Below are 23,651 nucleotides of genomic sequence, written 5' to 3'. Positions count from 1 at the left end.
GTTACCAAATGCTGTCTGAGTTTGGTTATTTTAAATGTTTAAATTTGAAATGTTTCATTAAAAAGCATTTTTGAATTTATTCAACGTAATGGCTCACTGTTTTCCATTAAAGGTTTGGTAATGTGGTATTACAACATTTTCATCAACAAAATAATTAAAGCAACATATAAAGTTCTGCTGTTTCGAGGAAAACTGATATTTATAATTGATTGAGAGAACAGTTGACAGTTGTTTGGACAAAATAGTTCTTTAACAATGTTTGCATTACTCCCCTGATATAGTTGTTAAAACCAGGACTTCATGCTTCTTCATTTAAGATTCTGCAGAAAAAGTTGGTTTGCTGGTCTCCCAGAACAAGTGCCTAAAACTCCTCCAAAACCAGACCAGCAAACCAACTTTTTCAGCAGAATCTTAAATGAAGAAGCTTTTAAAGTCCTGGTTCAAAAGCACACACAAAAGAAATCTATTAAAATATTAGGGTAACATTTCATTTTAAGGACAGGTTCTCACTATTAACTAGCATGCATATTATTAGCATATTGACTGTTTATTAAACACACGAAAACATATCAAAATTACCATGATATTACTATAGCTTTGTAGACACTGCCTAATTATTTTATATTTTTGATGATGTGCTAGGCTATATATAAATATTGTTAGGCCTATTTTCAATGTAAAAACAGTCATACCAGCATTATCTGTAACAGTATTATTGGCTACAAAGCGTTTCTGTAAGTCAACTGGAGAAGTACATTATCCCTGCAGAAAAGAAGTTTTCTCGAGTGTGGCTTTATGATTCTAGAGAGTTCAAGGTTGTTGCGGCGCTTCCGGTGACGTCATCGCGCACCGACCGACGTCCATAATGGACCTGCAGCTGTTCTCTGACAAACAATAACAAGAGCGAGCGGCGGCGGCTTCCGTGTCTGTAACCGCGCTGATATCGAGCCTGTGAGGCGTCTCGACTCTGACATCGCCGGCAAGGAAACTCTGGCCTCCGCTGCCTCCTCCTCCGACTCGGAAACCGGCGGAGCTTCGCCGCCCCCGCGGAAGAAAAGCCGAGGCTCGGCGGCGGAGGGAGCAGGAGAGAGCGGGGCGTCTGCTGCCGGGATCACGGGCCTCTCTGCGGCTTCTCTCCCAACCCCCCACCAGCGCTCGGACATCCGTCTCAATCACAGTCTGCGTTCGCGCAGATCCGCCGCTGTAAACGCGCTTTATAAGATGCAGGCCAACGGGACCGGAGCACAGGAGCCGGAGCAGGAGTCCTGCAGGAACGGGGAGTCCTCGACCTCCGCCGCGGGAGCGGTGCACTCCAACGGGCTGCTGTCCTCCGCGAATAACGGACTGCCGTCCACCGAGAGCCCTGCGTCTGACAGCAGCACGAAGAAGAAGAAACGACTGTCCCAGAGCGACGAGGACGTGATCCGGCTCATCGGACAACATCTCCACGGGCTGGGACTCGAGTAAGTGAAGCTCCGCCGCGATCAGCGGGTTATTACCGGATCGGTCACGGTGCTGTCAGTGCGGCTCTGACCGTGTCAGTGTGTTTCATCATGCTGTCAGTGGTTTTTCTGATTTATTAGTGTTTTGACGATGGTTTTTGTAACGTGTCAGTGCTGCTGTTACTGTTTTCATAACAGTGTCAGTGTTTGTGTTGTTATGATGGTGTCAGTAGTGTTTTTCTACCAAGTCAGTGGTTTTATTTTTTTTATTTTTTAATAACAGTGTCAGCAGTGATCGTAATATTTGTATTTTTTAAGTAACATGTCAGTGAATTATTATTATTATTATTATTATTATTATTATTATTATTATTATTATTAATATTATTATTTTAGATTAGTGGTGTTTTCATCTTTTCACAATGGTGTCAGTAGTGTTCTTGTGATGTCACTGCCGTTGTTGTTTTCACAGCTGTGTCAGTAGTGTTTTGTACAAGATCAGTGCTTTTAAGGTTTTTTAATAACAGTGTCAGCAGTGAGCGTAATTTTTATATTTTGTAACATGTCAGTGGATTTTTTTTTTTTTTAAAGAATACTGAGTAATGATTTTGTACCATGTCAGTGGTTTTTGTGTTTTTTAATAAGTTTCAGTGGTGTTTTAGTCTTTTCACGATGGTGTCAGCAGTGTTTTTGACATGTCAGTGGTGTTTTTGTGTTCTCATGACAGTGTCAGCAGTGTTTTCTGCTTTAATAATAGTGTAATAATACTGACTGTTAAGATGTTGCTGTGGTATTTTTTGTATGTTCATGCTAATGTTTCTCTAAATTGCCAGACACTATAATATAATATTGTTTTAGACCATACAGTATAATTTAAGATACTGTATAATTAAAGAGCCAGGACCGGACAGAGTACACAAGACCTTCAAAATAACAAAAATAACAATAAACAATAACTTAAAAAAAAAAAAAAGCACATGTGTATTTATACATGTCTAGTTTATTAGTTTACTAGTTAAGTTGTTATTGTTGACAAGGTAGAACCAAGGTAAATAGCTTTACTGCAGTATGTTTTGCCTAGTAAACAGTCCTGTTCTCTTTAGGTGTAGAGAAGCAGGTGAATTAATGCTCCGCACAGTTTATAGTGAGTTGAGGAGGAGAGGTGCTCCTTTCTAGGAAATGACACATTCAGGAGTTTATATGTTATTTATTATGTTCATGAATCAAACACTGCCGCCTTGTTGCTAGGAGATTGAAACTGTGTGTGTGTGTGTGTGTGTGTGTGTGTGTGCAGAAGTATAACATTCTGAATCAGTTCTGTAATCCTGAGGCTGTGAAGAGACCATGAATTCACGTCACAATATTTATTAACATCTTCCATGTTTCAGTCAAACGGTGGACCTGTTGATGCAGGAATCGGGCTGTAGACTTGAGCATCCTGCTGCTACCAAGTTCAGGAATCATGTGATGGAGGGAGAATGGGAGAAGGTGAGTCTTCACGTGGCCAGTCTGTTACTCTCGACATGTTCTGACATGAATGGCCATGCTAGGGAGTGATTGACATGTGTTTACAATAGCACTTCCAGAGCACTAAAGTAGTTTAAAGAAGGGCATGTACTACTCGGATACAAATCTCTGAGTAACACGCCTGATTGTCATGATGACAACCTTTATTCATCATCCATCTTTTTAATCACTGCATTTAAGCAAGTTGTTTCTTGTTATTTAACAATTACATCTTTTTATAGTATACATGCTGGCTCTCATACATGATGCACATTTTTTTTTATTTTTTAATCGGCAACAGTTTTATAATTTAACTACGGGCTTTAGAGGATGATTTAGTGAATAATAGCTCATTAAAACAGTTCGGAGGAATCAGAGCTGGAACCAGAATCATTAAACTGCTTATGATTCCCATAAATAGCTAGTAGGATTACTCCTTTGTGTGTTTCTAAACTTTGCTCTTTTTGTGTTTGTAATGGTCATGTGGGTCACAACGAGCCAAACAAGCATCAGATAAGGGTTTGTGAACATGTGAAAGCTCAGTTAATGTGTGTGTGTGTGTTCTGTCAGGCTGAGAGCGACCTGAACGAGCTGAAAGCACTGATGCACTCCCCCAGCGCTGTGGTGGTAAGAGTCACACACCTCTGATCACACACACCTCTGCACATCGCTGTATGAGCGTCCTGACTGCTGTTCTCCTGTGTGTCCAGCGGATGAAGTTCCTGCTCCTGCAGCAGAAGTATCTGGAGTATCTGGAGGACGGGAAGATTCTGGAAGCGCTGCAGGTGCTCCGAGCCGAACTCACGCCCCTGAAGTACAACACTGAACGCATCCACGTCCTCAGCGGGTATCACACACCACTACTATTTTGGGGGCATTAGAACATTGAAGTCATTTCCTCATTTGTCTGAATGTCTTATTCAAAGGCATCCTGTCATAAGAAAGCAGCTGAAAGAAATTCTGCCTGTGAGCTGCCAGCTCCAGATGTTCAAAATATATACATTTTATGCTTTTAAGAACCCTCCAAAGAATTGTGTACTCTACTAAAAAACTTATTGTTACAGTGTAATTAGTACAGAGTAATATAAATGAACTCATGTGCTTTCTGTAGGGTTTGGTTTTGGTAATTATGCATTTTCTGTTCATGTAACAACTACACTGCCAGTCAAAAGTTTTGAACAGTAAGTCTCTTCTGCTCACCAAGCCTGCATTTATGTGATCTGAAATACAGCCAAAGCTGTAAAATTGTGAAATAATTTTACTATTTAAAATAACTGTTTTCAGTTTGAATGTATTTTTTTATTTCTGTGACGCAGGGCTTTATTTTCAGCTTCATATCCATTCTTCAGTGTCACATGATCTTCAGAAATCATTCTGATATGCTGATTTAATTTTTAAGAGTCGAGTAGGTCATGAAAAAGTTAAATTGGTCTGATTTTAGACCTCAGTGCAGGGTAATTATTGCTAACAAAAAACTAAAACCAAATGACTAAATTAAAGACCTTTTAAAAGTGATTTTATTTCAGCTAGTTGTCAAAGCAAACCTTCTCATTTTTTTATTTAATTTACTAAAATAAATCAAACTAAATAAACTAAAACTTGCATAAACATTTTTAAAAACATGCAGACACAACAAAATCACTCCAATCTTAAAGCAAAATCCAATTGTGATTTTATATCCCGCATTTCTGACTTCCTTTCTCAGAATTGTGAGATATGAACACGCAGTTGCATTTTTCATTTCTGAGGGGACAGTTTTCTTGTCACTATTGCGAAAAGTCACTATTGCGAGACGTGCGAAGTGAGATAGTCACTTTTTTATTCAGTGATGGAAACAAGCTTCCTTAAAAAAAAAAAAAAAAAAAAACGAATTAAAAAAATAAACCGAATCGGCCGATAACGGCTTTAAATATAAATATCGGCATCGGCCTGACATGAAAAATTATGCCGATAAGAGCAATACATTAACTCACACATGCTAGCAGTTAGGTCAGTTATTGATCTAGTTTTATATTTTTTTAAGAAATTATGAGCTCTAAAAGATTTTAAGTATTTGTACAACTCTTTTGCTATAGACCGTATACAAATGTTAAATCAAAAAATAAAATGTAAAGGTTACAACTGCATCTTTCTGAAAAAAAGGTGAAAAAACGCAGTGATTTTTAGGTTTATTGTTATTTTCAATTCTTCAATGTACTGTCATTATAAAATAATTTTATTATTGTTTATTTAATTCTAAATAAGTTGTTGTTAAAAACGAACCAAAATGTAAAATAATTATATATCGGTTATCGGCCAAAAAGAGTTGAAAATTATCGGCATATCGGATATCAGCAAAAACCCAATATGGTGCATCCCTCACAGTTAAAAGCGACTCACACATGAAGCATAGAGCTTGTAAGAGAGTCTGACAGCTGTGTGGCTCCAGCCTGATGTGATCAGTGTGTGCTGTTGTTCATCACGCTGTCTGCTGCAGGTACCTGATGTGCAGTCTTCCCGATGACCTGCGAGCTAAAGCCGAGTGGGAAGGCAAAGGGACGGCCTCGCGATCCAAACTCCTCGACAAGCTGCAGAGTGAGTTCACATGAACTGTCCCTTGACTCCTGTAGCTATAACTAATACATTTAGGGGAAATATCAATAAGTGGGCAAATTGACTTTTAGATCTATTCTCTGATCATTTGGACACTTGACCATAATGTTTCTTTTTTTTATTAATTAATTATTATATCTTGATTATTACACAGAGGAAAAAACATCAACACGATTGCTAACAGGACTGAAATAAAAAGCTGAAGTGGGATGTTGAGGTTCATTTTAGTGTTATGTCAATGATGCTATCTTTTGTAGTTTGAACAAACTGGATATTTTAACAAAATATTCGACCAAACGCTCACTGCTGAACCTTACTGAGGTCAGTGCTGCTGATGTCACTTCCTGGAGGAGGATGTCGTTCAGGAACTGCTGTTAGTTAAAGAGATATTATAAAAGACTAACATGAATGGGTGTGATATTAGGGAGACTGGGCTTTTTAAAAATTGCTTCTAAATCTTTTTGTAAAATTATTTTCTTTCAGTTGGCACAGGTTTTGGATTTAGTTTTTATCTGAGCAATTTTTGAGTGAAAAATAATAATTTATGGATAGTTTTGGCAATGTTCAGGTCCATAAATCAATTCGAAAAAGAAATACAAAACCTGTGCTAATAAAAGAAAAGAAGTTGATTAATAGTCTAAATCCAGTAGTTGGTAATAAAATATCATAATGAGAGATATTTTTGAACGGGAAAGCCACAAGTCTAACAAGGTGAAAAATACAAAAAATTACAAACATAAAATCAGTAAAATCCTCTTCGAATTAAAACGACTGAAACACAACGTGAGTGTTAAACTATTCACCAGCTAAAATATGTCCTTGACAGTGTTTTGCTGAAAACTTTACAGTTAATAATTGTTCTTATTAAAGATCTTCTCTACACAAAATGTCAACATTGGCTTAATTATTTAATTGAAATGATTTATCATTCACCCCCAAATGTTCATTTAATTGTTATAAAAAAAATAAGACATTTCTGTATTTTCAGAAAAGTGAGTTTAATATTTATGAATTTAGGTATGAGAGGCTGTGCTATATTTTGTGACTATAGTTACAAGTTGATAGACAAACATTTTTTTGTTTATTCAGCAAATTCATTAATATACAGCATTTCCCACAGATGACACTCTGTGTGGTGGCACTTCACCTGGGAGAAATATATATGTATATAATGTAAATATAAAACAGCAGACTGGCTTATTGAAAGTGCAGATTCAGTCTCTGCCAGCAGGAGGCGCTTTAGGAGCGGCAGAACTAGTGGTTTCCCCAGTAACGACTGTAAACAAACTTTATCACTCATTACAGAAAAGATGAAATGAAAATGACATCAAAAAAAGATACATTTATATAAAAACAGCCGAGCCGCGTTTTTACTTTGAAACGCGCAGTGCTCATGTTTATTCAACGAAATCAAAGCCTTTTGGGAAAATTATTTTTCTATCTGAGAATTAATTTAAATATTATTATTTGTTTAAACATTATTAACATGATTCACTATTTCATTCATTCTGTTCACTCCCTCCTCTCTTCATCCCTTCTTTTTTCCCTCTTTTTACAGTTTCATGTAATTCTTTTCTTCAGCTAGGGTTCGGGTCAGTTCTGTTTCAGTTCAGCCAATCCAGGAGATGAAATTAATCAGGGTGGAGGAACCTGAGTAGTCTCAATCAGAGATGTGACTTTGACTTGATGTCCTGTGTTGGCTGAATTGAGATGAAACTGAGTCTAACCCTGCGTGGCCTCTGCTCCATCTCTCTCTCGTGTCTCTCTTACAGCGTTTCTGCCCCCGTCTGTGATGCTGCCGCCCCGTCGTCTGCAGACGCTCCTGCGGCAGGCCGTGGAGCTGCAGAGAGACCGCTGTCTCTACCACAACACCAAACTGGACAGCGGACTGGACAATGTGTCTCTGCTCATAGACCACGTGTGCAGCAGGTACAGCTTGATATGAACGAGGTCAGACATCAGCTCTGTTCCGTGCTCTAGTGAGTCTGCTTGTATTGTTTTAATATCTGGTAGCACTTTAGATTAGGGTTAAGAGTTTTCCTCAATAAACTCCTGATTTGCTGCTTTTTGATAGTAAGTAAGGTAGTTGTGTTTACTTCTTTGAGTAGGCAACATGCTATTATTATAATTAACTTAGCAACATCAAATTTGTTTGTCTTCTGATACCAAAATTAGTGTGAGATTTCAGATTTCAGTCCTGAAACGGCTCGGCTCACTTTGTGTTGGAACAGAGAAGTAGTCTCTCTCTCTCTCTCTCTCTCTCTCTCTATATATATATATATATATATATATATATATATATGAGATTGTGGCATTGCATTTGTCAGTGTAGTCTGATGTAGGCTCTCTAAAAAGCATTGACTGTGATCTCCAGGAAACAGTTCCCCTGCTACACCCAGCAGATCTTGACAGAGCACTGCAATGAAGTCTGGTTCTGTAAATTCTCCAATGATGGCACCAAACTGGCCTCGGGGTCCAAAGACACAACAGTCATCATTTGGCAGGTGGACCCTGTGAGTGACCTTTCCCTGATGAAATAACCAGTGCTGGATAGATTACTTGTACTGATTCCAAAGTACATGAGAAAAGTTGTAGTCTGTAACATAATCCATTACATTACACATTTGAATTAATATAAGCAGACTACTTTTTGAAATTTACTTTTCATTTATCAAATTGATTTAAAAAAGAAGATATTGTACCATATTGATATAAAATTATACAGAAAAAGAAAATGTTACTTTTGCTGTTATTAACAACATGAACTGTTGTTTAACACGCGTCAATTAAAAATCACAATATATCAAGGTGAAGGAGCTGTAGGGAGATAATTAATTTAATGAAATCATAAAAATGTAAAATAAATGGTTTTAGAATAACAATCAAAATAAAAAACTTACTAAAAATATGAACTATTTTATGTGACCATTGATTAACGTGAACCCTGAACATGCAAATGTGTTTCTTAATATAAACGTATTACCTTATAATATTAAGGAAAAATTTAAAAAGAAGAATAAGGGAGAATGAATCAATTATGATTAATTTATTGCTATCGTGTGAATAATGTAATCAGTAAAAAAGTAACTAATCTGATTATGAATACTTTAAAATGTAATTTATAAAACGGATTGTTCTGGTCCTTGATTTCAATTGGTTGAGCCGCATTCAAAGCTGTTCTAAGTTGCTTCACCCTTAGCTGTCATAAATTCACTGTAAACTAGGGATGCTCGATATTATCAGACCAATATCAGAATCGGCCGATAACGGCTTTAAATGTAAATACGGCCTGATATGAAAAATAATGCAGATAAGAGTAATACATTAACTCACACATGCTAGCAGTTAGATTAATTTTTTTAAACAAATTATGAGCTATAAATGTTAAATCATAAAACAAAATTTTAACTGCATATTTCTGAAAAACGGGAAAAAATAACACTGTGATTAATATAGTTTATTTATAGTTATTTTCAAATCTTCAATGTACTGTCATTATAAGATAACTTTATTTTTGTTTATTTAATTCTAACAAATAAGTTATTTTTAAAAACTAACCATAATTAAAAATAGTTATATACTGGTATCGGTTATCGGCCAAAAAAAGGAGTTATCGGCATATCGGATATCGGCAAAAATCCAATATCGTGCATCCCTACTGTAAACCATGGCTTCTTGGGGCTTATTGCTTTAATAATCTAATTACAAGTACTTAATTTTGGAATCTGATTACGTAATCCAGATCACATGTAATCAGTTTCCACCCAGCACTGGAGTCTGATGGTCTGAGGTGTTTTGGCAGGACTCTCACCAGCTCAAGCAGCTGAAGACGTTGGAGGGTCATGCCTATGGGGTTTCCTATCTGGCCTGGAGCCCCGACGACACGTATCTGATAGCGTGCGGCCCGGACGACTGCTCCGAGCTCTGGCTGTGGAACGTGCAGGTGAGGGTCTCGCCCGCTCAGGTTCCTTCCACCTGCTCGTCTGGTGTTTAATCCGCCGCTCTGCTCCTCCAGACAGGGGAACTGAGAACTAAAATGAGCCAGTCCCATGAGGATAGCCTGACCAGCGTGGCCTGGAATCCAGACGGCAAGCGTTTCGTTACCGGAGGTCAGAGAGGCCAGTTCTACCAGTGTGTAAGTACTACTGTACATCAACAGTTCTCGCGTAGAATTAAGGTCATATTTCAGCTTGACATCAAAAGGAAAAAGTAAGAAATCATAGTGAATGAAAATAGTCATTTTATTTTGCATTAGGCAGAATATTGGTGTTTGGTAGTAACTGGATATACTTTTTTTATGCACAATTCTACACAATTTACCTTTTTTCAAGATCAAATAATCTCTTTTTAATTTATTGATCAAACAAACACTGATATTTTTTTTATTATAAAAACCAGCTTACATTGAAGTAAAGTAAAGAGAATTTGTTGCTCAGTTTTCACTAAAATAATGTAAAAATGTATTTAAAAATAAATATTAAATATAGATCAAAAAAAAAGCACTGCTGTTCATATATTTGAGGTCATAAGATACAAAAAAGTAAAATGTAAAATGTAATTTATTCCTCTGATCAAAGCTGAATTTTCAGCATCATTACTCCAGTCCAATATGCTGATTTGCTGCTCAAGAAACATTAATATTATTATCAGTGTTCTGGAAACCATGGTATAACTTATTTTTCAGGTTTCTTTGGTGAATTGAAATGTCAAAATGCATCCATTTATTCAACTTACTCAAACCAAACCTTTAACAAACTTGTGCGTGTGTATATTTTGCAGTGAAATATGAGATTGACCCAGTGAGAGTTCTGGTGCAGTTTAAGGCACACATTGCTAAGTGATGGTAAATGGTGACGTGTTGATGTTATCGGTCAGGATCTGGACGGAAACCTGCTGGACTCCTGGGAGGGCGTCCGTGTTCAGTGTCTGTGGTGTGTGAGTGACGGCAGGACAGTGCTGGCCTCTGACACACACCAGCGCATCCGTGGATATAACTTTGAAGATCTGACCGACAGGAACATGTATGTTGACTGCGTTTCTCACTCCTAGATCTCGTTACAGCTTTTGGTGTGAGTTTGATTGTGGTCTCTCACAGAGTTCAGGAGGACCATCCGATCATGTCCTTCACCGTGTCAAAGAGCGGGAGATTAGCTCTGTTAAATGTCGCAACTCAGGTGAGTGTGTGAACACGAGTGTTTCATAATTTGGAGCTTTTTTGCACTGAAGCCTCACTTATTATTATGAATTTGTTATGAACTGTCTGAGATCGTGGTGTGATTCTAAAGATCTACGAATAAAAGTGCTTTCAGGGAATCACCTAATCATGATTCTGACTTGAGAATTCTGACGTTCTTATAGAACTCTTCATTGCAATTTTCGGAATGTTGATATAGTTATGAGTCTTGGTGTGGAACATTGTTCATTGTTAATGATTTAACTGCTATTAAGTCAAATAACTTTATTGTAAACCTTTACCACATTACATTCGTTTTTGGTGATGCCGCTCATATCCAATAAGCCCAATCCAAATTCTACACCTTAGCCCTTCCCCTTTCCCATAACCGTCCGTTACGTTGCGTTCACGTCACGTCACGTGACGATTCTCTTTTGGTTGGAGGGGTAGGGGAAGGGGAAGGGTCAGACAGCCCTTCAAACGAAGATATTTCGGGACCACACTTCAAATGAAGGGGTATGAATTATCTCGGCAACATGGCTGCTACAGCGAACAAAAAATTTAAAATGTAAGCTTTTTTTGGCATAAATAAAGATTTTAACGAAAAGTAATCATTTGTTTTATGTTACATTCAATTGTGAGTTCATATTAAGCATATGTCTGATCAGGGCGATAACTGCCGTTGACTAATCCCCCCAATAATTAGAAATCGCTAAACCATTTTCTCAAATATTGAGAGACAGAGAGAAAGAGAGAGAGAGAAATGGAGGTTGCGTGTATTTCTCTTTTTAGAGTGAGTTTACTTAAACCGTGATTGTGTCCTCTCGTCGCTGGAAAATATAATGTAGTGATTCCGTATTTAAACTGTATTTAATAAAAGTCGTGGGGCAGCGTTGACAAGTTTATTTTCTCCTGGATGTGTGAGCTGCGCGATTTCCGATATGTGTGTGTGTGTGTGTGTGTGTGTGTCAGTAAGCAGCTCATTAATACAGAACGATAATTAAAGGCTCTAATGCACACCAGCACACCAGTATATGTGTGTATTGAAGAGCTAGATGACAAATGATGACGTGTGACGGCATAGTAGTGGTGTCCCAATCCTTAGGGGAATATTTTTTCTCCCTTACCCCTTGATACTCTGTTTCAAAGGACAAGGAGAAGGGATAGGCAGAGGGGTAGAGGAAGGGGAAGGGGTATAAAATAGAATTGGGATTGGGCCTTAGTCTCAGCGCTGAGTGTTGGTGTCTGCAGGGAGTTCATCTGTGGGACCTGCAGGACCGGGTGTTAGTCAGGAAGTACCAGGGTGTGACTCAGGGCTTCTACACCATACACTCCTGCTTTGGCGGCTACAACGAAGACTTTATCGCCAGTGGCAGTGAAGGTAAGGACGTCTGCGTCTCAGTGTAACGGACTGAAGGCATCCAGCAGAGATCTGATCTGTGTGTTCATCTCTAGATCACAAAGTGTACATCTGGCACAAGCGCAGCGAGCTGCCCATCGCGGAGCTGACGGGTCACACGCGCACGGTCAACTGTGTGAGCTGGAACCCTGTGCTGCCGGGCCTGATGGCCAGCGCCTCGGACGACGGCACCCTGAGGGTCTGGGGTCCCGCACCCTTTCTGGACTCGCAGGAGACCGAGGGGCTCACCGGTAAGAGTCAACATGCTGCTCGTTTGTTGTAACGACAAATTGTTAAACTCCATCTGAAAAATATTTGGCTGGTAAACTATGAAACAAGTTTAAACAGCATTTTGTTATTATTATGCATGATTTTTTATGAGCTCATATGAGTAAGAGATTTATATTTGCACTACTGTACCACTGGGACATTTAAAATTAGCTAGCAAAAGCAAAAAAAAAACCTAAATGGAATAAAATAGTATTTAACGAGTTGAACTTAAATATGCACATTCCAACATTACACATTCAAATAAATTGAAAAATTAAAAACAGTAAACCTGAAAACAAAATAAACACATGGACAAATAACACGTCCACTACACAGATGAGGTAATTACAGTTAACTGAAACTATAACCTTAAAAATAAATTAATAAATTGTTACTTGAAATAAAATCAAATTTAATTAAAAAAAAAAAGTTAACTTCATTTCAGCTAGTTGCCTGGTCAGTAACGTTTCTCATTTCCCCTTCTCATTTTTGTTTAGTGTTACTGAAATAAAAATAACAAAACTAAATTAATTAAACTATAAACTGTATAGATATAAAAAAAAAATGCACAAATGTTTAGTAAAATTAAGAATGTGGCTGGTATTAAATATTAAATAGGATTGTCATGATACTAAAATGAAAATATACAGTTAAATAAATTTTTAGTGTGTACCTGGCTGTTTTCATCACAATCTGAAGTGCAGTGGAATTAAAATTAGATTTGAGCTGAACATCTATGTGCTAGTGTATTCATAACTCAACGATATCTGATAAAAAAACTGTAAAATTACAGTTCTGAATTTTCCAGATTTTTAATTACTTTTTTTAATTGAGAAAGACAGACCAACTGAGCTACCAAGTTCTTAGTTGATGGTAAATATGCTTTGATGCTTATTGAAGAAATTTGTTCGCATTTTCATATATCATCTTATTTCAACCGTATTCATACTCAGCAGCAAGAACACCTGATAAAACTACATTACCCATGATTCTGCAAAGAAAGCTTCTCTAATCTGAGAATTAGGCAAGAAATTCACACTAAAAACTAAGGGCACTGCGATCTCTCTGCATTCTCAAACTGTATGCATATTTTTTTTTATGGGAATTCGCAAGTAGCAAATTATTGTGACTGTGACGTATACACCTGCTTAAACTTCCTGTTTCAGTAGGAAATGATACATGAACAATAAATTTAATTTGTAAAATCATGTCTTGTACACTTTCGAAATTTTCATAACTACATAAAACTAAAGCCAATATGGAATATCAATAAGGAATACAATTTTATATATAAATAAAATATATAATTTTTTTTTTTTTACTAGCTAATTTGCGAAGTAAAAAATGTGTCGAATCTGGACTTTGTTTTATATATATACAACTCCTATCTGTATCTTTTAAACATGCTTCTGTTAATCAAGTGGCTTTCAGATTGAGGAATGAAACTGTTGCTGTGGTTTTGGTCTCCATCTGTGCTTGTCTTCTCCTGTAGAGAACTATAGCATGGACAGTTGATGTTGACTCTGGAGCAGATGTCCACTTTGGAAAATGTACAGTGAGACACACTATAGACTTTGTGAATGAAGAACGAGAAATGAAGTAAATCTAACAACAGACAGATGTTTTCTCCTGGCGGTTTCACATCCCCACCCGCAGCGCAGCGGACACATGAAGCCGGCGGCTGTCCTTCATCATCTGACTTCACATCCGTGTGGCGGCACCAAACGCACACGCTACACGCCTCACCGAGGACACGCCCCCTCGGCTCAAGCTCCTCCCCCTCCCCTACACTGCATCCTGAGTGGACGACTGCCTCCTGAAGCCACACCCACACACACACCAATGGACAAACATCGCTCAGATCGTTATTTATTACGGCTTTAATTTATTATTGTGAATGAATCAAGGCCTCAGGCTTGCTTTGTGTTCTGTACAATATTGACTTAGCGAGGAGACAAAAAAAATGCAAACTCTCGCACGTGTCGGAGAGAGAACAAAGCATATCTTTATTTTTCAGCATGAACTTCTTTTAGCCACCTCGTATGCTTGAACGTACGTGTCTTCACCAGCAGAGATATAAGAGATTGTTTTCGTTTCCCTCACGACTATTTTAAATGACTGAATTTACAGGCATTTTTTTAACTGATTGATAATTCGTTTCGATTTTGAAAAGTCCAATCATGACCCCAATATTTTTCATAGTTTATGAGACTTTATTCTGAGAGCGGGAAGTGATGGATTGCTATTCTTTAGTCTTGAGATGTAAGATTTACGAAAACAGACGCATAACAGGACAGGACAAAACAGGTTGTTTTATGGTCACGGGGTTGAAGACTAACTAAGCTACGCTCGCTAAGATGCTAATGAGACACAAATGAGCCGACGTCACGTTCCACGTGTAAATACGGGCCTGCAGCGTGCGTACTTTGCCTTCGTTAGGTGTTCGTAACGTGCATGAGGTCATTTTTGCAGTGAATGTTCAGGCTCTCGGTGTGAGGCGAGTGATTTTGTTACGGTAAGTTCGTCAGAACGGACACATAAATGTTTCGGAGTTCAGTTTCCATGATGTTCGGCCCTTTTTTGATCTCCTCTTTGGTCTTGTTTCCTCTAGTATTATCACATATTATTTACGTTGTTCTTTATTTCAATGCTTTTCGGACATATATGATTACTCATCAGCTTTTTTTAGTTTTATTGGCTTTTATTTTGGGTTATTTTTTTATTTTATTACCTTTTCCCTTGTATTATCATATAACGGATGTCTTGGCAAGTGGCCTCTTAAATGCTTTTTTCTATTGGTGAATTTCTTGTACTTTCGTACCATATGACACATTAGTACACGCAGGTGTACCCCTAAGGATTTAGGTATTTAGAGAGTCATCACTCGCCTACTATGATTCATTCTGTAATTATGTGCTCTTCATAAACATAAATATGAAGAATCTATAGATATATAAATATGTGTGTGTATTTCTTGCCATGTACCCTCCCTTACAAATGTTAACCGTTTCTCACCTGCATCAGGTAAACTCCTTGTACAGGTTATTTGCTCCCTGACCAGCCAAACCTGTTCCTTTAGCGAGGAGTGACGCGCACAAACAAAAAGACAAAACAGGTGCATGCAGAAACACCCTCACATATATGTGAGATCTCACCGAATTGTGGTGTTGTACGTTCTGGTTTATGCAATTGAACTTTCCTTCTGAATATTTGTGTTTCATTTCAGTCTTAGTTTGACTTTCTTGTGCTCTTGAGACGGGGTGATGGTAACGGTAGCGCCCCTGGTGGAGTTCTGGGCTATGACTAAGTTTATTGCAGGTTTTGAGGATCTGTTTTGCATTTCAGTGTGTTATTATTCTAAGTGATTGTACTATTATGTAATGTTCTGTAGGAGAGGTGTTAAGTATACATACTTTCAATAAAGCATTCAGGGTTTTAAACTATCCGGAGTAAGCCGTTACTTTTGTGGTTTTTGTTCAAACTTGGCATCAATCCTGTAGACATCATATAAGAACCTGTTAGATGAACTGGAATGTTTATGGCTTTTAAAGATTTTTATATTTTCTTAATTGCAGACCTGGAAATAAACATTTTATTCACGTTTTTAGTTCTTTTAACAGTAAAACCATTAAGAAATTGTTTCGATTACTAACATAACCACAGTTCCCTGAGATAACATGAACGAGCAGTGCTCCGTTTAGCTGACACTTTGGGAAAACACCATTTCTCTGTAATGAAGTCTGATTGAAACACGTTTGTGCAGCTGCGTGAACAAATGGCATTGCAGCCCGCCAAAACCCGTGCAGCCAGCTGCCTATTAAAAGTTGGCACTGAATGTATTTCATCAGAATCTCTCTCCACTCCCTGGTTCAGTCTGCCCGGCACATGCACTTTCTTCAGCAAATGAAATTTGTGTTCCACCAGTCTGTTCAGAGGCTGCGACCCCTTGGTGGTTTATGTAGGCTACCACTATCATGTTGTCCAAAACAGACCAAGACATGGTACCCCTTTCAGGTTTGGCAGAAAGGCTCTGGAAGAACTGCCAACATCTCCAAGCAACTGATCCGTCACTGCTGCTCCAGGATTGACCACGAGCCGATTGCCGGTCTACCCTTGCACAGAGCTCACAAACCTGTGTTGGATTTGTCTGTCCTCCTGGAGACCAGCTTCAAATCCATTCCTGTCGGGTACAGATGAGGGACTTTCCAAGGGGCCAGGGCCTTGAGATAGCAGTGGGTACTTGTGGCATCCCGAATGTGAGACAAGACCTGGGATTTCAGCATGTGAAGCAGGCTTTGAAAACTGTGTGTACATGAAACTGAATCTGGATACTGGTGAACCACCGATTTTAACACAAATAACAAAAATGGTCTGCGATGAGGGGATCTTGATATTCTAGTATGCATCTTTCAAATCCACAGACAAAAAAACTATTCCCTGTGGAAATGTGAGAGGATTTGTTTTAAGGTTAACAACATACTGAACTGCTAATTAATAAGAGCAAGTATGGGCCTGAGGCCACAACTCTATGTAACTTGAGCCCCTTTCACACTGCCATTCCGGCAAATACAGGGGTAAAGTGTTCCTGCAATTGTTCCCTGGTCGCTAGATTTGGCACTTTCACACTTCCAGTGATGACCCGGTATATGTGCATGCTTTCACACACAACCCTTGAAGATCCCGTAACGACACGTGACATCAGGGCGTGACGTGTAATGTACGAGTCGACAATGCTTGGCACGTTATACTTTCACTGAAGCAAGCGAACGATCTCGGCGTCAGCGCGGAAAGTGAGGAACTAACTGATCTTTGCTTCATTACAGTTTGCACATATGTTTTCATCACGAACGTTGATCTTCCTTCAAAACAGCCGGTAAAAGAGTAGCGAGATAACGCGCGTCATCACTTCGACACGGAATTAGATCTGGCTTTTGTTCACACAGCGCTCGTCCCGGGTCGAACCCCGCAATGTTACTAGGTCCCCGACCCGGGTTCAATTCGGTAATCAATTCCGGGACGTGGTTGCTTTCACACAGAAGGCGACCAGGCAATGTTCCGGAAATATTGCGGGTCCGACGTGCAGTGTGAAAGGGGCTCTACTAGGAAGTAGCAGCAGTAAAACCCTGAGCTTGCAGAACCAATTACATGACACTCTTTGCCAGCAAACTTTCTACTTTGGATTGGAGAATGCAAGCTACGCTGCCCCGGATTGAAGTTCGGCAGGAAGTGGTGTAAGGCTTGAAAAAACATCTGAGCCAAGACCGTGGAGTCAAGGAAAACATTCTTGACCGTGTTCTTGATCTCCATTAAAATCAGCAAGAGGTGCCACTTAAGAACCACCCGGTTGTCCATTGCCTTAGAGCAGGGGTGTCAAACTCAGTTCCTAGAGGGCAACAGCTCTGCAGAATTTCACTTCAGCCCTAATTAAGCACATCCGATCCAGCTAATCACGTCATTTAGGGACTAAACTCTGCAGGACTGCAGCCCTCCAGGAACTGAGTTTGACTCCCCTCACTGCTTCTCTGATCCTCAGCGCCACCAACAGAGGTGAGGGGGGCTGATGCTGAAGAGTAGAGGGGGCATGGCACAACCTAGTACATTCATTGTGACTTAAGGAAGGAACGGGGCAGTTTTCTTCTAGCTTGCTGCAGATGCAGGAATCATTCATCAAGTAGGCTGCAGAAGGGCTCATCCAGAGATGACCACTCCAAGCCGAGCTCCTTGATGGTCTTGGTGAGGATGCATAAGTGTTTGCTCTCCAGACCGGGTCTGGCATCACCTGGCTTACTCTGAGTTCATCTAATCCTCCACATGAAAAACTGCCAATGACAGTGTCCTCCTCTGTGCCCCTAAAGGGACCTAGCGAGGGGTGCTGTTCTTTGTGGGAAAAGAGCACTGGGGAATCCTCTCGCTGTGGGGAGATTGAGACTTATGGGATCTGAGCTAACCTGAGCTTACTCAGACCCATCTGTTTGAGACTCATGCTCTCGCAGTGAGAGCAGCTCATCTCAGTGCGTGCAGCCTCTGCTCCAACAGGAAATGCACGTCAGAAGAGTGCAGGAGTGCTCTGCATGTGCCACATTCATGGTGAGGCATTTTGTAATAAACATCACAAGAAATATACTCTTTTAGTTTTGCTGGATAGCCATAGAGAAACACAGTTTTCAGCTGCAAGAGCTGGCAGCTCCATGAATCCGCTGCTGGGGCCCTTCTGCGGCGAACAGGAAGGAAGCTTCTTTATCTTCTTCTTGGGAGTCTGTGAGGAGTTTATCTTCACGCTGACGGAGAAAGATTATGATGTAATGGCATTCAGCGCTGGATTTTGAATCATAATGTGCAGTGAACTGAATATGAATGAATTGTGGAAAAAAAGCTATTCATGCTAATCCTTTTATTTAATAATCCCCATAAACCCAAATATTCAAAAGAACTAAAAAACGATGACAGATCTCACATGCTTACAAACCAAACCAAACCCTCCCAAATCAAGCGACATGAACACCTGTTGAACAGTGCTATTCAACGCAGAACACTGACTGATAAAACTCCTCAAAGATCACGTGACGCTGCTTACCCAGCATTCATTAACTTCAGCATTGGTGAATCCACAATTCAATATCAGAGAAAAGTTATTGTGTAAAGAAAATTACACCTGTTTTTAAGGACCATTTAGATTTTTTGTATAGTATCTCGTTGACAATTAAGCTTTGATTTTAAATCAAGAGGCAGCACAGCAAATATACATTTTTTATGATTTAAATTTGATGAATCTGGACAACTAAAACAGAAACCGAGAGTAAAACGGAGACGCACTAATGAAAATTCTGCAAGAAAATTTGCTTAATTTTCATTAAAAAACATCTTAATGGTTCTAAACATTCCCTTCAGTTTCTTTAAACAAACTATCATTTATTTCTTGTGATTTTAGGGTCCAGGTTTTGTGAGATTAACCCCTACATGGATGAGACACTTTAACATCATCAAATATCTGATAAAACTCTGACTCATTCTTGAACATATAAAGCAGGAGACACAAAAATCAATGATATCTGCTCAAAACAAGCCACTGAAATGTCATTAGCAGGAAGATGTGATTCAGAGGCTGTGATGAACACATTGTTCTGGTTCTTCTAGAGCTCCTTTGAGTCACGCGCCATTCATCTGTAAACGAGTTCACATACACAGACAACGCTTCCAAAACAGACAGTCTACAAAAACATGCAAGTGGATGAGGGAAAAAAAAAATCATGAAACTTATTAAGAACATGTCCAGCTCATTAAAACAAAAATAATGTTTCTTACATTGATGTTTAGATGACAGTTAAGCACATTTTGATTCAAATTTGTCATTATTATTGCAATGCAACAAAAAACAGTTTCTCATTGCTGTAAAAAAAAAAAAAAAAAGAAAAGTAAATGGTAATATATGTGCATCACAGTAATAGTTCTACCCATTTAACTTCTATTTCAAAACAAAACAAGCATGGAGTGTAATAAGAATTATGAAAAAAAAGACCTTACATTATTGACAATGTGCTTAATTTTCATTAAAATAATGATATATAGCAAAAGGTTTGGTCCTAAATAGGCATCGTTATCTTTACGTAAAACATTTTTTCTTTTGGTTTTGGTGTGTGAATGTATAGAGGCTTGTTTCTGCCAAGGGATAAAAAAAAATCAAACGTAGTTTATATCTCATAATTCAGACTTTGTATCTTGCAATTCTGGGAAAGAAAAAAAAAAGTCAATTGTTAGATGTAAACTAGACTTTTTTTTTTTTTCTTGCCATTCAGCAATTGCAAGTTTAGTATTTATTTTTTCATTACATAATTGGAATATTTGCATTTTAGGCTTTTTATCTCAATGCTGTACGTGAAAAACAATATTCGAAATGTACAATACGAACTCAATTGTCTGGTGCAATCTCGCGATTCTGAGCAGAAAGTGTAACTATGAAATATAAATTCAGAATTATAAAATTATATCAGTTTCTCACAATTCTAAGAAATCAGACTTTTTTTTTTTTTTTTTTGCAATTCTGATTTGTTAAGTTCAGAATCAAACGGAGCGTGTTTAGTGTACAGCTGCTGGTCAAACGGACATGGAGTGATTCACTGACGCTTCAGCCCTGAGAAACCCCAGTGAGGGGCACACACGCGCCTGCACTGGGGGTTTGGGGTCCGCACATGAGCTGGGCTGATCTTCTGATTGGGATGCATGGAGTTTATTCACAATATGTAAAGGCCAGTTCATGATTTGGCAGTTTGTGTTGTGAAGACGGTTGTGGGTCAGTCGTTGATGAGAGCCAGGATCATGCTGCAAAACACATCACAGAAAATAAACCTCATTTACACACGCGACGATAACAAACACTGTTAGCAGCTCTTGAACACGTCATCTGAACACTGAAACGCTCGTGTGGACTCAGACTGAGAGATCAGTTTTACCTGTACAGGTAGATGAAGAAGCAGAGGAGGTGGAAGCCCAGTTTGATCATGGCTTCCTTCATGTGGGACTTGAGCTGGCCTCTGTTGTGAATCTCTGTGGGATCGTACACTCCCATGTTCCCCACAGGAACCTTCACGTATCTGTTCACACACAGATCACAGTTAGCTGGAGCGTTCCTCGGGTGTATGCACGCAGTGTGATGGGATGAATCACCTGTAAACGTCCCAGGACGCCACGGGGAGGTTGAGCAGGAACACAAACCAGTGCATGGAGCCCAGCATCAGGAGCGTGGCCAGAGCCTGAGCGATCATCTCAGGAACGACCCACTGAACACAAGACCACACGGTCAAAGCACCAGCTCTTTTACACTCAGACAGGAAAATACAGACAGCAGATCCTAAGCTAGTTCTGCAAAGTATGTTTGATTTGTTTCTGAAAATGTTCAAATAATAGCAATGCTGAACTATAAATCATGTTCAGACACGTTCCTGCTGATTCCCTGTCTCTCTCACTTAGATGTCATTTAATCTGAAAAAAATAATCACACTACCAGTCAAAACATTAAGATTTTGCTTGAGCAGTAAATCATCATATTAGAATGATTTCTGAAGATTATTCGACACAGAAGACTGGAGGAATGATGCTGAAAATACAGCACAGCTTCACAGAAATAAATTACAATTTAAACTATATTCACATAGAAAACAGTTATTTTAAATATTAAAAATATTTCACAATATTACTGTATTTTGAATCAAATATATGTAGGCTTGGTGAGCAGGACAGACTGGTTTTAAATATAAAAAATCTTGACACTGGTGGTATATATGCAATAATTTGACATGAATGCCCAGTTGCCCTTTGATTTAATGACAGAAACCCTGGAGCTGAGCTAAACCTGACGCTCGTGTCCTCCAGAAACACACACACTGTTTGTGAAGAGTCATGATCAGTCACCAATTCACTTATTCACAGCTGCATTTAACGTGTTCAATGTTTAACTAAAACAACAACAACTCAGATGTGTGCTTTCAGATCATGAACCCGGGTGTACATATCTGTTAATGATGTCGAGTAAATGAAGTGTAAAGAAAGCCTCACTTTGTTGAGTTTGGAGCAGCAGGAGCGAGCATTGATGTAATCACACTCCAGATCAGACAGAGTGATGATCTGAGACCGGGTTAGGGAAGTAACAAGAACAGAACAGAGGAATACACTAATCATTCATAACAAGAACAGAACAGAGGAATCAAAGACACTTCAGCTTCAGTCAAACACACACGCTAGACAGATAAACAACCAGCAACTGTCCGCAACACCACAAACCTCATCTTCACTCCGCTCGATAGTTTATCAAGGATACGAAATACACGGAGAGAAATATTAAAGCACAGCAGTCGACGAGGGATGAAATGAACACGGCCGCCTCCATTTTTGCACTTCCGCTTTCGCCGCTGCCGCTTCCGGTTGTTTCTTCTCGCGCTGCTGCGACGTCCGTGTTGAGTCACTATCGCCATCTTCCGGAGGAACCGAGTCCTGCAACAACACGCTGCTGCCTCACGAGCATTTTATATACATATGACTAAATCCCGAAATTTAATTACAAAACAACTGCAATTGTAATCAGTTACTGAGAAAAATACGTAATTATGAAAATGTTAATGATTACAAAAGGAGTTACATCTGATTTTTGTTTCCACACACACCCACACAAAGATTTAATTAATTTATTTTATAAATTGCAGCAACCGCTCCAATAAAAGAGACATCAATGTTTCAGGAGTTCGGGACACCGCACAATGCTCGAGGTATTCGGCCAATCACAAGACACTGGATAGACGGCTGGCCAATCAGACCACACCTCGCTTTTCAGAACGATGAGCTTAAACCGCAACACATTGCATTACACCAAATACACCAAATAATATTATTTTTAGCAACGTCATATGGCCCATTTAATTAAGACGAACAAATAAATAAACAAACAAAGGAATAATTTGCCTTAAATTGTTTTGGATGTGTTTAAACACAAATGTCATCAAGTCAAAATATATCCAGTATGTTTTTTTATTATTATTATTATTTCTGCTTTTTATTTATTTATTAATCTTTTTAGTTAATTAATCTTAAATATCTTATTTTCACTTCACTGCAGATGTTCTCCCTGAACGGTTCACGACTCATTAAGAAACAGGTAAGAAAAAAAAGAGAACTCTTCGAGAAAAACGCAGTCTGATTCGAAGCGACTCGAGAGTCATTTAGGTCAGTTTTTGTGAACCAATGAACTGAAAAGATTCGACTCAAAATAAGAATTCGTTCTTGAATCGGACATCGCTATTCCTTCAAACCTCAACCCTGGAAACTTCTGTCTAAAACATAAAACTAGTATTTTCAAACAGAAAATGCAAGATTTAACTTTATTTATTTGATCACATAAATATGATAAATTCAAACATGTATAATAAACACCATTTCATAATTTTAGGCATTCATATTTTAATTTTCATTGAGGTTCAAGTACTATCTTTTAAATATAGCCATTTCTTTGACACGTTTTTATATATATATATAGTAAAATGTCTCATTGCATTATACAATCCATACACTCATATTCCAGTTATTTATATATTCCAATTAATCAAATACTTGACAACGGTTCCTACAATCTTACTATGGTGAAGGCTTCGCTCATGAATATTAATTACGCAAGGCGATGTTCATTCAACGGGTTTAACCAGATATTATTATTATTATTATTATTATTATTATTATTATTATTATTATACCTTCAAACGTGTGTGGTTTAACTGCAAAACATACA

General features: G+C 38.6%; 2 protein-coding genes across 3 annotated transcripts; one reads left to right on the top strand and one right to left on the bottom strand.

Moving 5' to 3' along the window:
* The first annotated feature begins 448 nt into the window (after window positions 1-448).
* Window positions 449-15,831, top strand: LOC113116528 (WD repeat-containing protein 26-like). 2 transcript variants are annotated; one of them, XM_026284742.1, is made up of 15 exons: window positions 449-1,463; window positions 2,831-2,930; window positions 3,519-3,575; window positions 3,659-3,795; window positions 5,425-5,522; window positions 7,099-7,104; window positions 7,313-7,469; window positions 7,915-8,053; window positions 9,343-9,483; window positions 9,556-9,675; window positions 10,416-10,561; window positions 10,636-10,714; window positions 11,965-12,094; window positions 12,169-12,363; window positions 13,875-15,831. In XM_026284742.1, the coding sequence occupies exons 1-15, from the start codon at window positions 1,222-1,224 to the stop codon at window positions 13,895-13,897; spliced, it is 1,770 nt and encodes a 589-aa protein (XP_026140527.1). In that variant the 5' UTR covers window positions 449-1,221; the 3' UTR covers window positions 13,898-15,831. The 2 variants fall into 2 exon arrangements, with proteins under 2 accessions (XP_026140527.1, XP_026140528.1); XM_026284743.1 differs by lacking the exon at window positions 7,099-7,104 and having other exon boundaries at window positions 453-1,463.
* A 2,927-nt stretch (window positions 15,832-18,758) lies between these two features.
* Window positions 18,759-22,329, bottom strand: LOC113116526 (protein cornichon homolog 4-like). The gene is made up of 5 exons (XM_026284739.1): window positions 22,194-22,329; window positions 21,932-22,000; window positions 21,044-21,156; window positions 20,830-20,970; window positions 18,759-20,698 (listed from the first exon to the last, which is right to left on the bottom strand). The coding sequence occupies exons 1-5, from the start codon at window positions 22,260-22,262 to the stop codon at window positions 20,671-20,673; spliced, it is 420 nt and encodes a 139-aa protein (XP_026140524.1). The 5' UTR covers window positions 22,263-22,329; the 3' UTR covers window positions 18,759-20,670.
* Between the last annotated feature and the right edge of the window lie 1,322 nt (window positions 22,330-23,651).

Source organism: Carassius auratus, chromosome 16, assembly GCF_003368295.1.
Source record: "Carassius auratus strain Wakin chromosome 16, ASM336829v1, whole genome shotgun sequence".
Classification (NCBI taxonomy): domain Eukaryota; kingdom Metazoa; phylum Chordata; class Actinopteri; order Cypriniformes; family Cyprinidae; genus Carassius; species Carassius auratus.
This window is presented reverse-complemented; position numbering and strand designations above follow the sequence as displayed.

What these genes read in the sequence shown, in the direction of transcription:
- LOC113116528 (XM_026284742.1), top strand. Translation starts at nt 1,222, where the DNA reads ATGCAGGCCAACGGGACCGGAGCACAGGAGCCGGAGCAGGAGTCCTGC. An exon ending in ACTCCCCCAGCGCTGTGGTG is followed by an intron (nt 3,576 to 3,658) that starts GTAAGAGTCACA and finishes CTGTGTGTCCAG; the next exon opens with CGGATGAAGTTCCTGCTCCT. An exon ending in GGAGACCGAGGGGCTCACCG is followed by an intron (nt 12,364 to 13,874) that starts GTAAGAGTCAAC and finishes CTTCTCCTGTAG; the next exon opens with AGAACTATAGCATGGACAGT.
- LOC113116526 (XM_026284739.1), bottom strand. Translation starts at nt 22,262, where the DNA reads ATGGAGGCGGCCGTGTTCATTTCATCCCTCGTCGACTGCTGTGCTTTA. An exon ending in TATTTCTCTCCGTGTATTTC is followed by an intron (nt 22,001 to 22,193) that starts GTATCCTTGATA and finishes ACCCGGTCTCAG; the next exon opens with ATCATCACTCTGTCTGATCT. An exon ending in GCGTCCTGGGACGTTTACAG is followed by an intron (nt 20,971 to 21,043) that starts GTGATTCATCCC and finishes GTGTGTGAACAG; the next exon opens with ATACGTGAAGGTTCCTGTGG.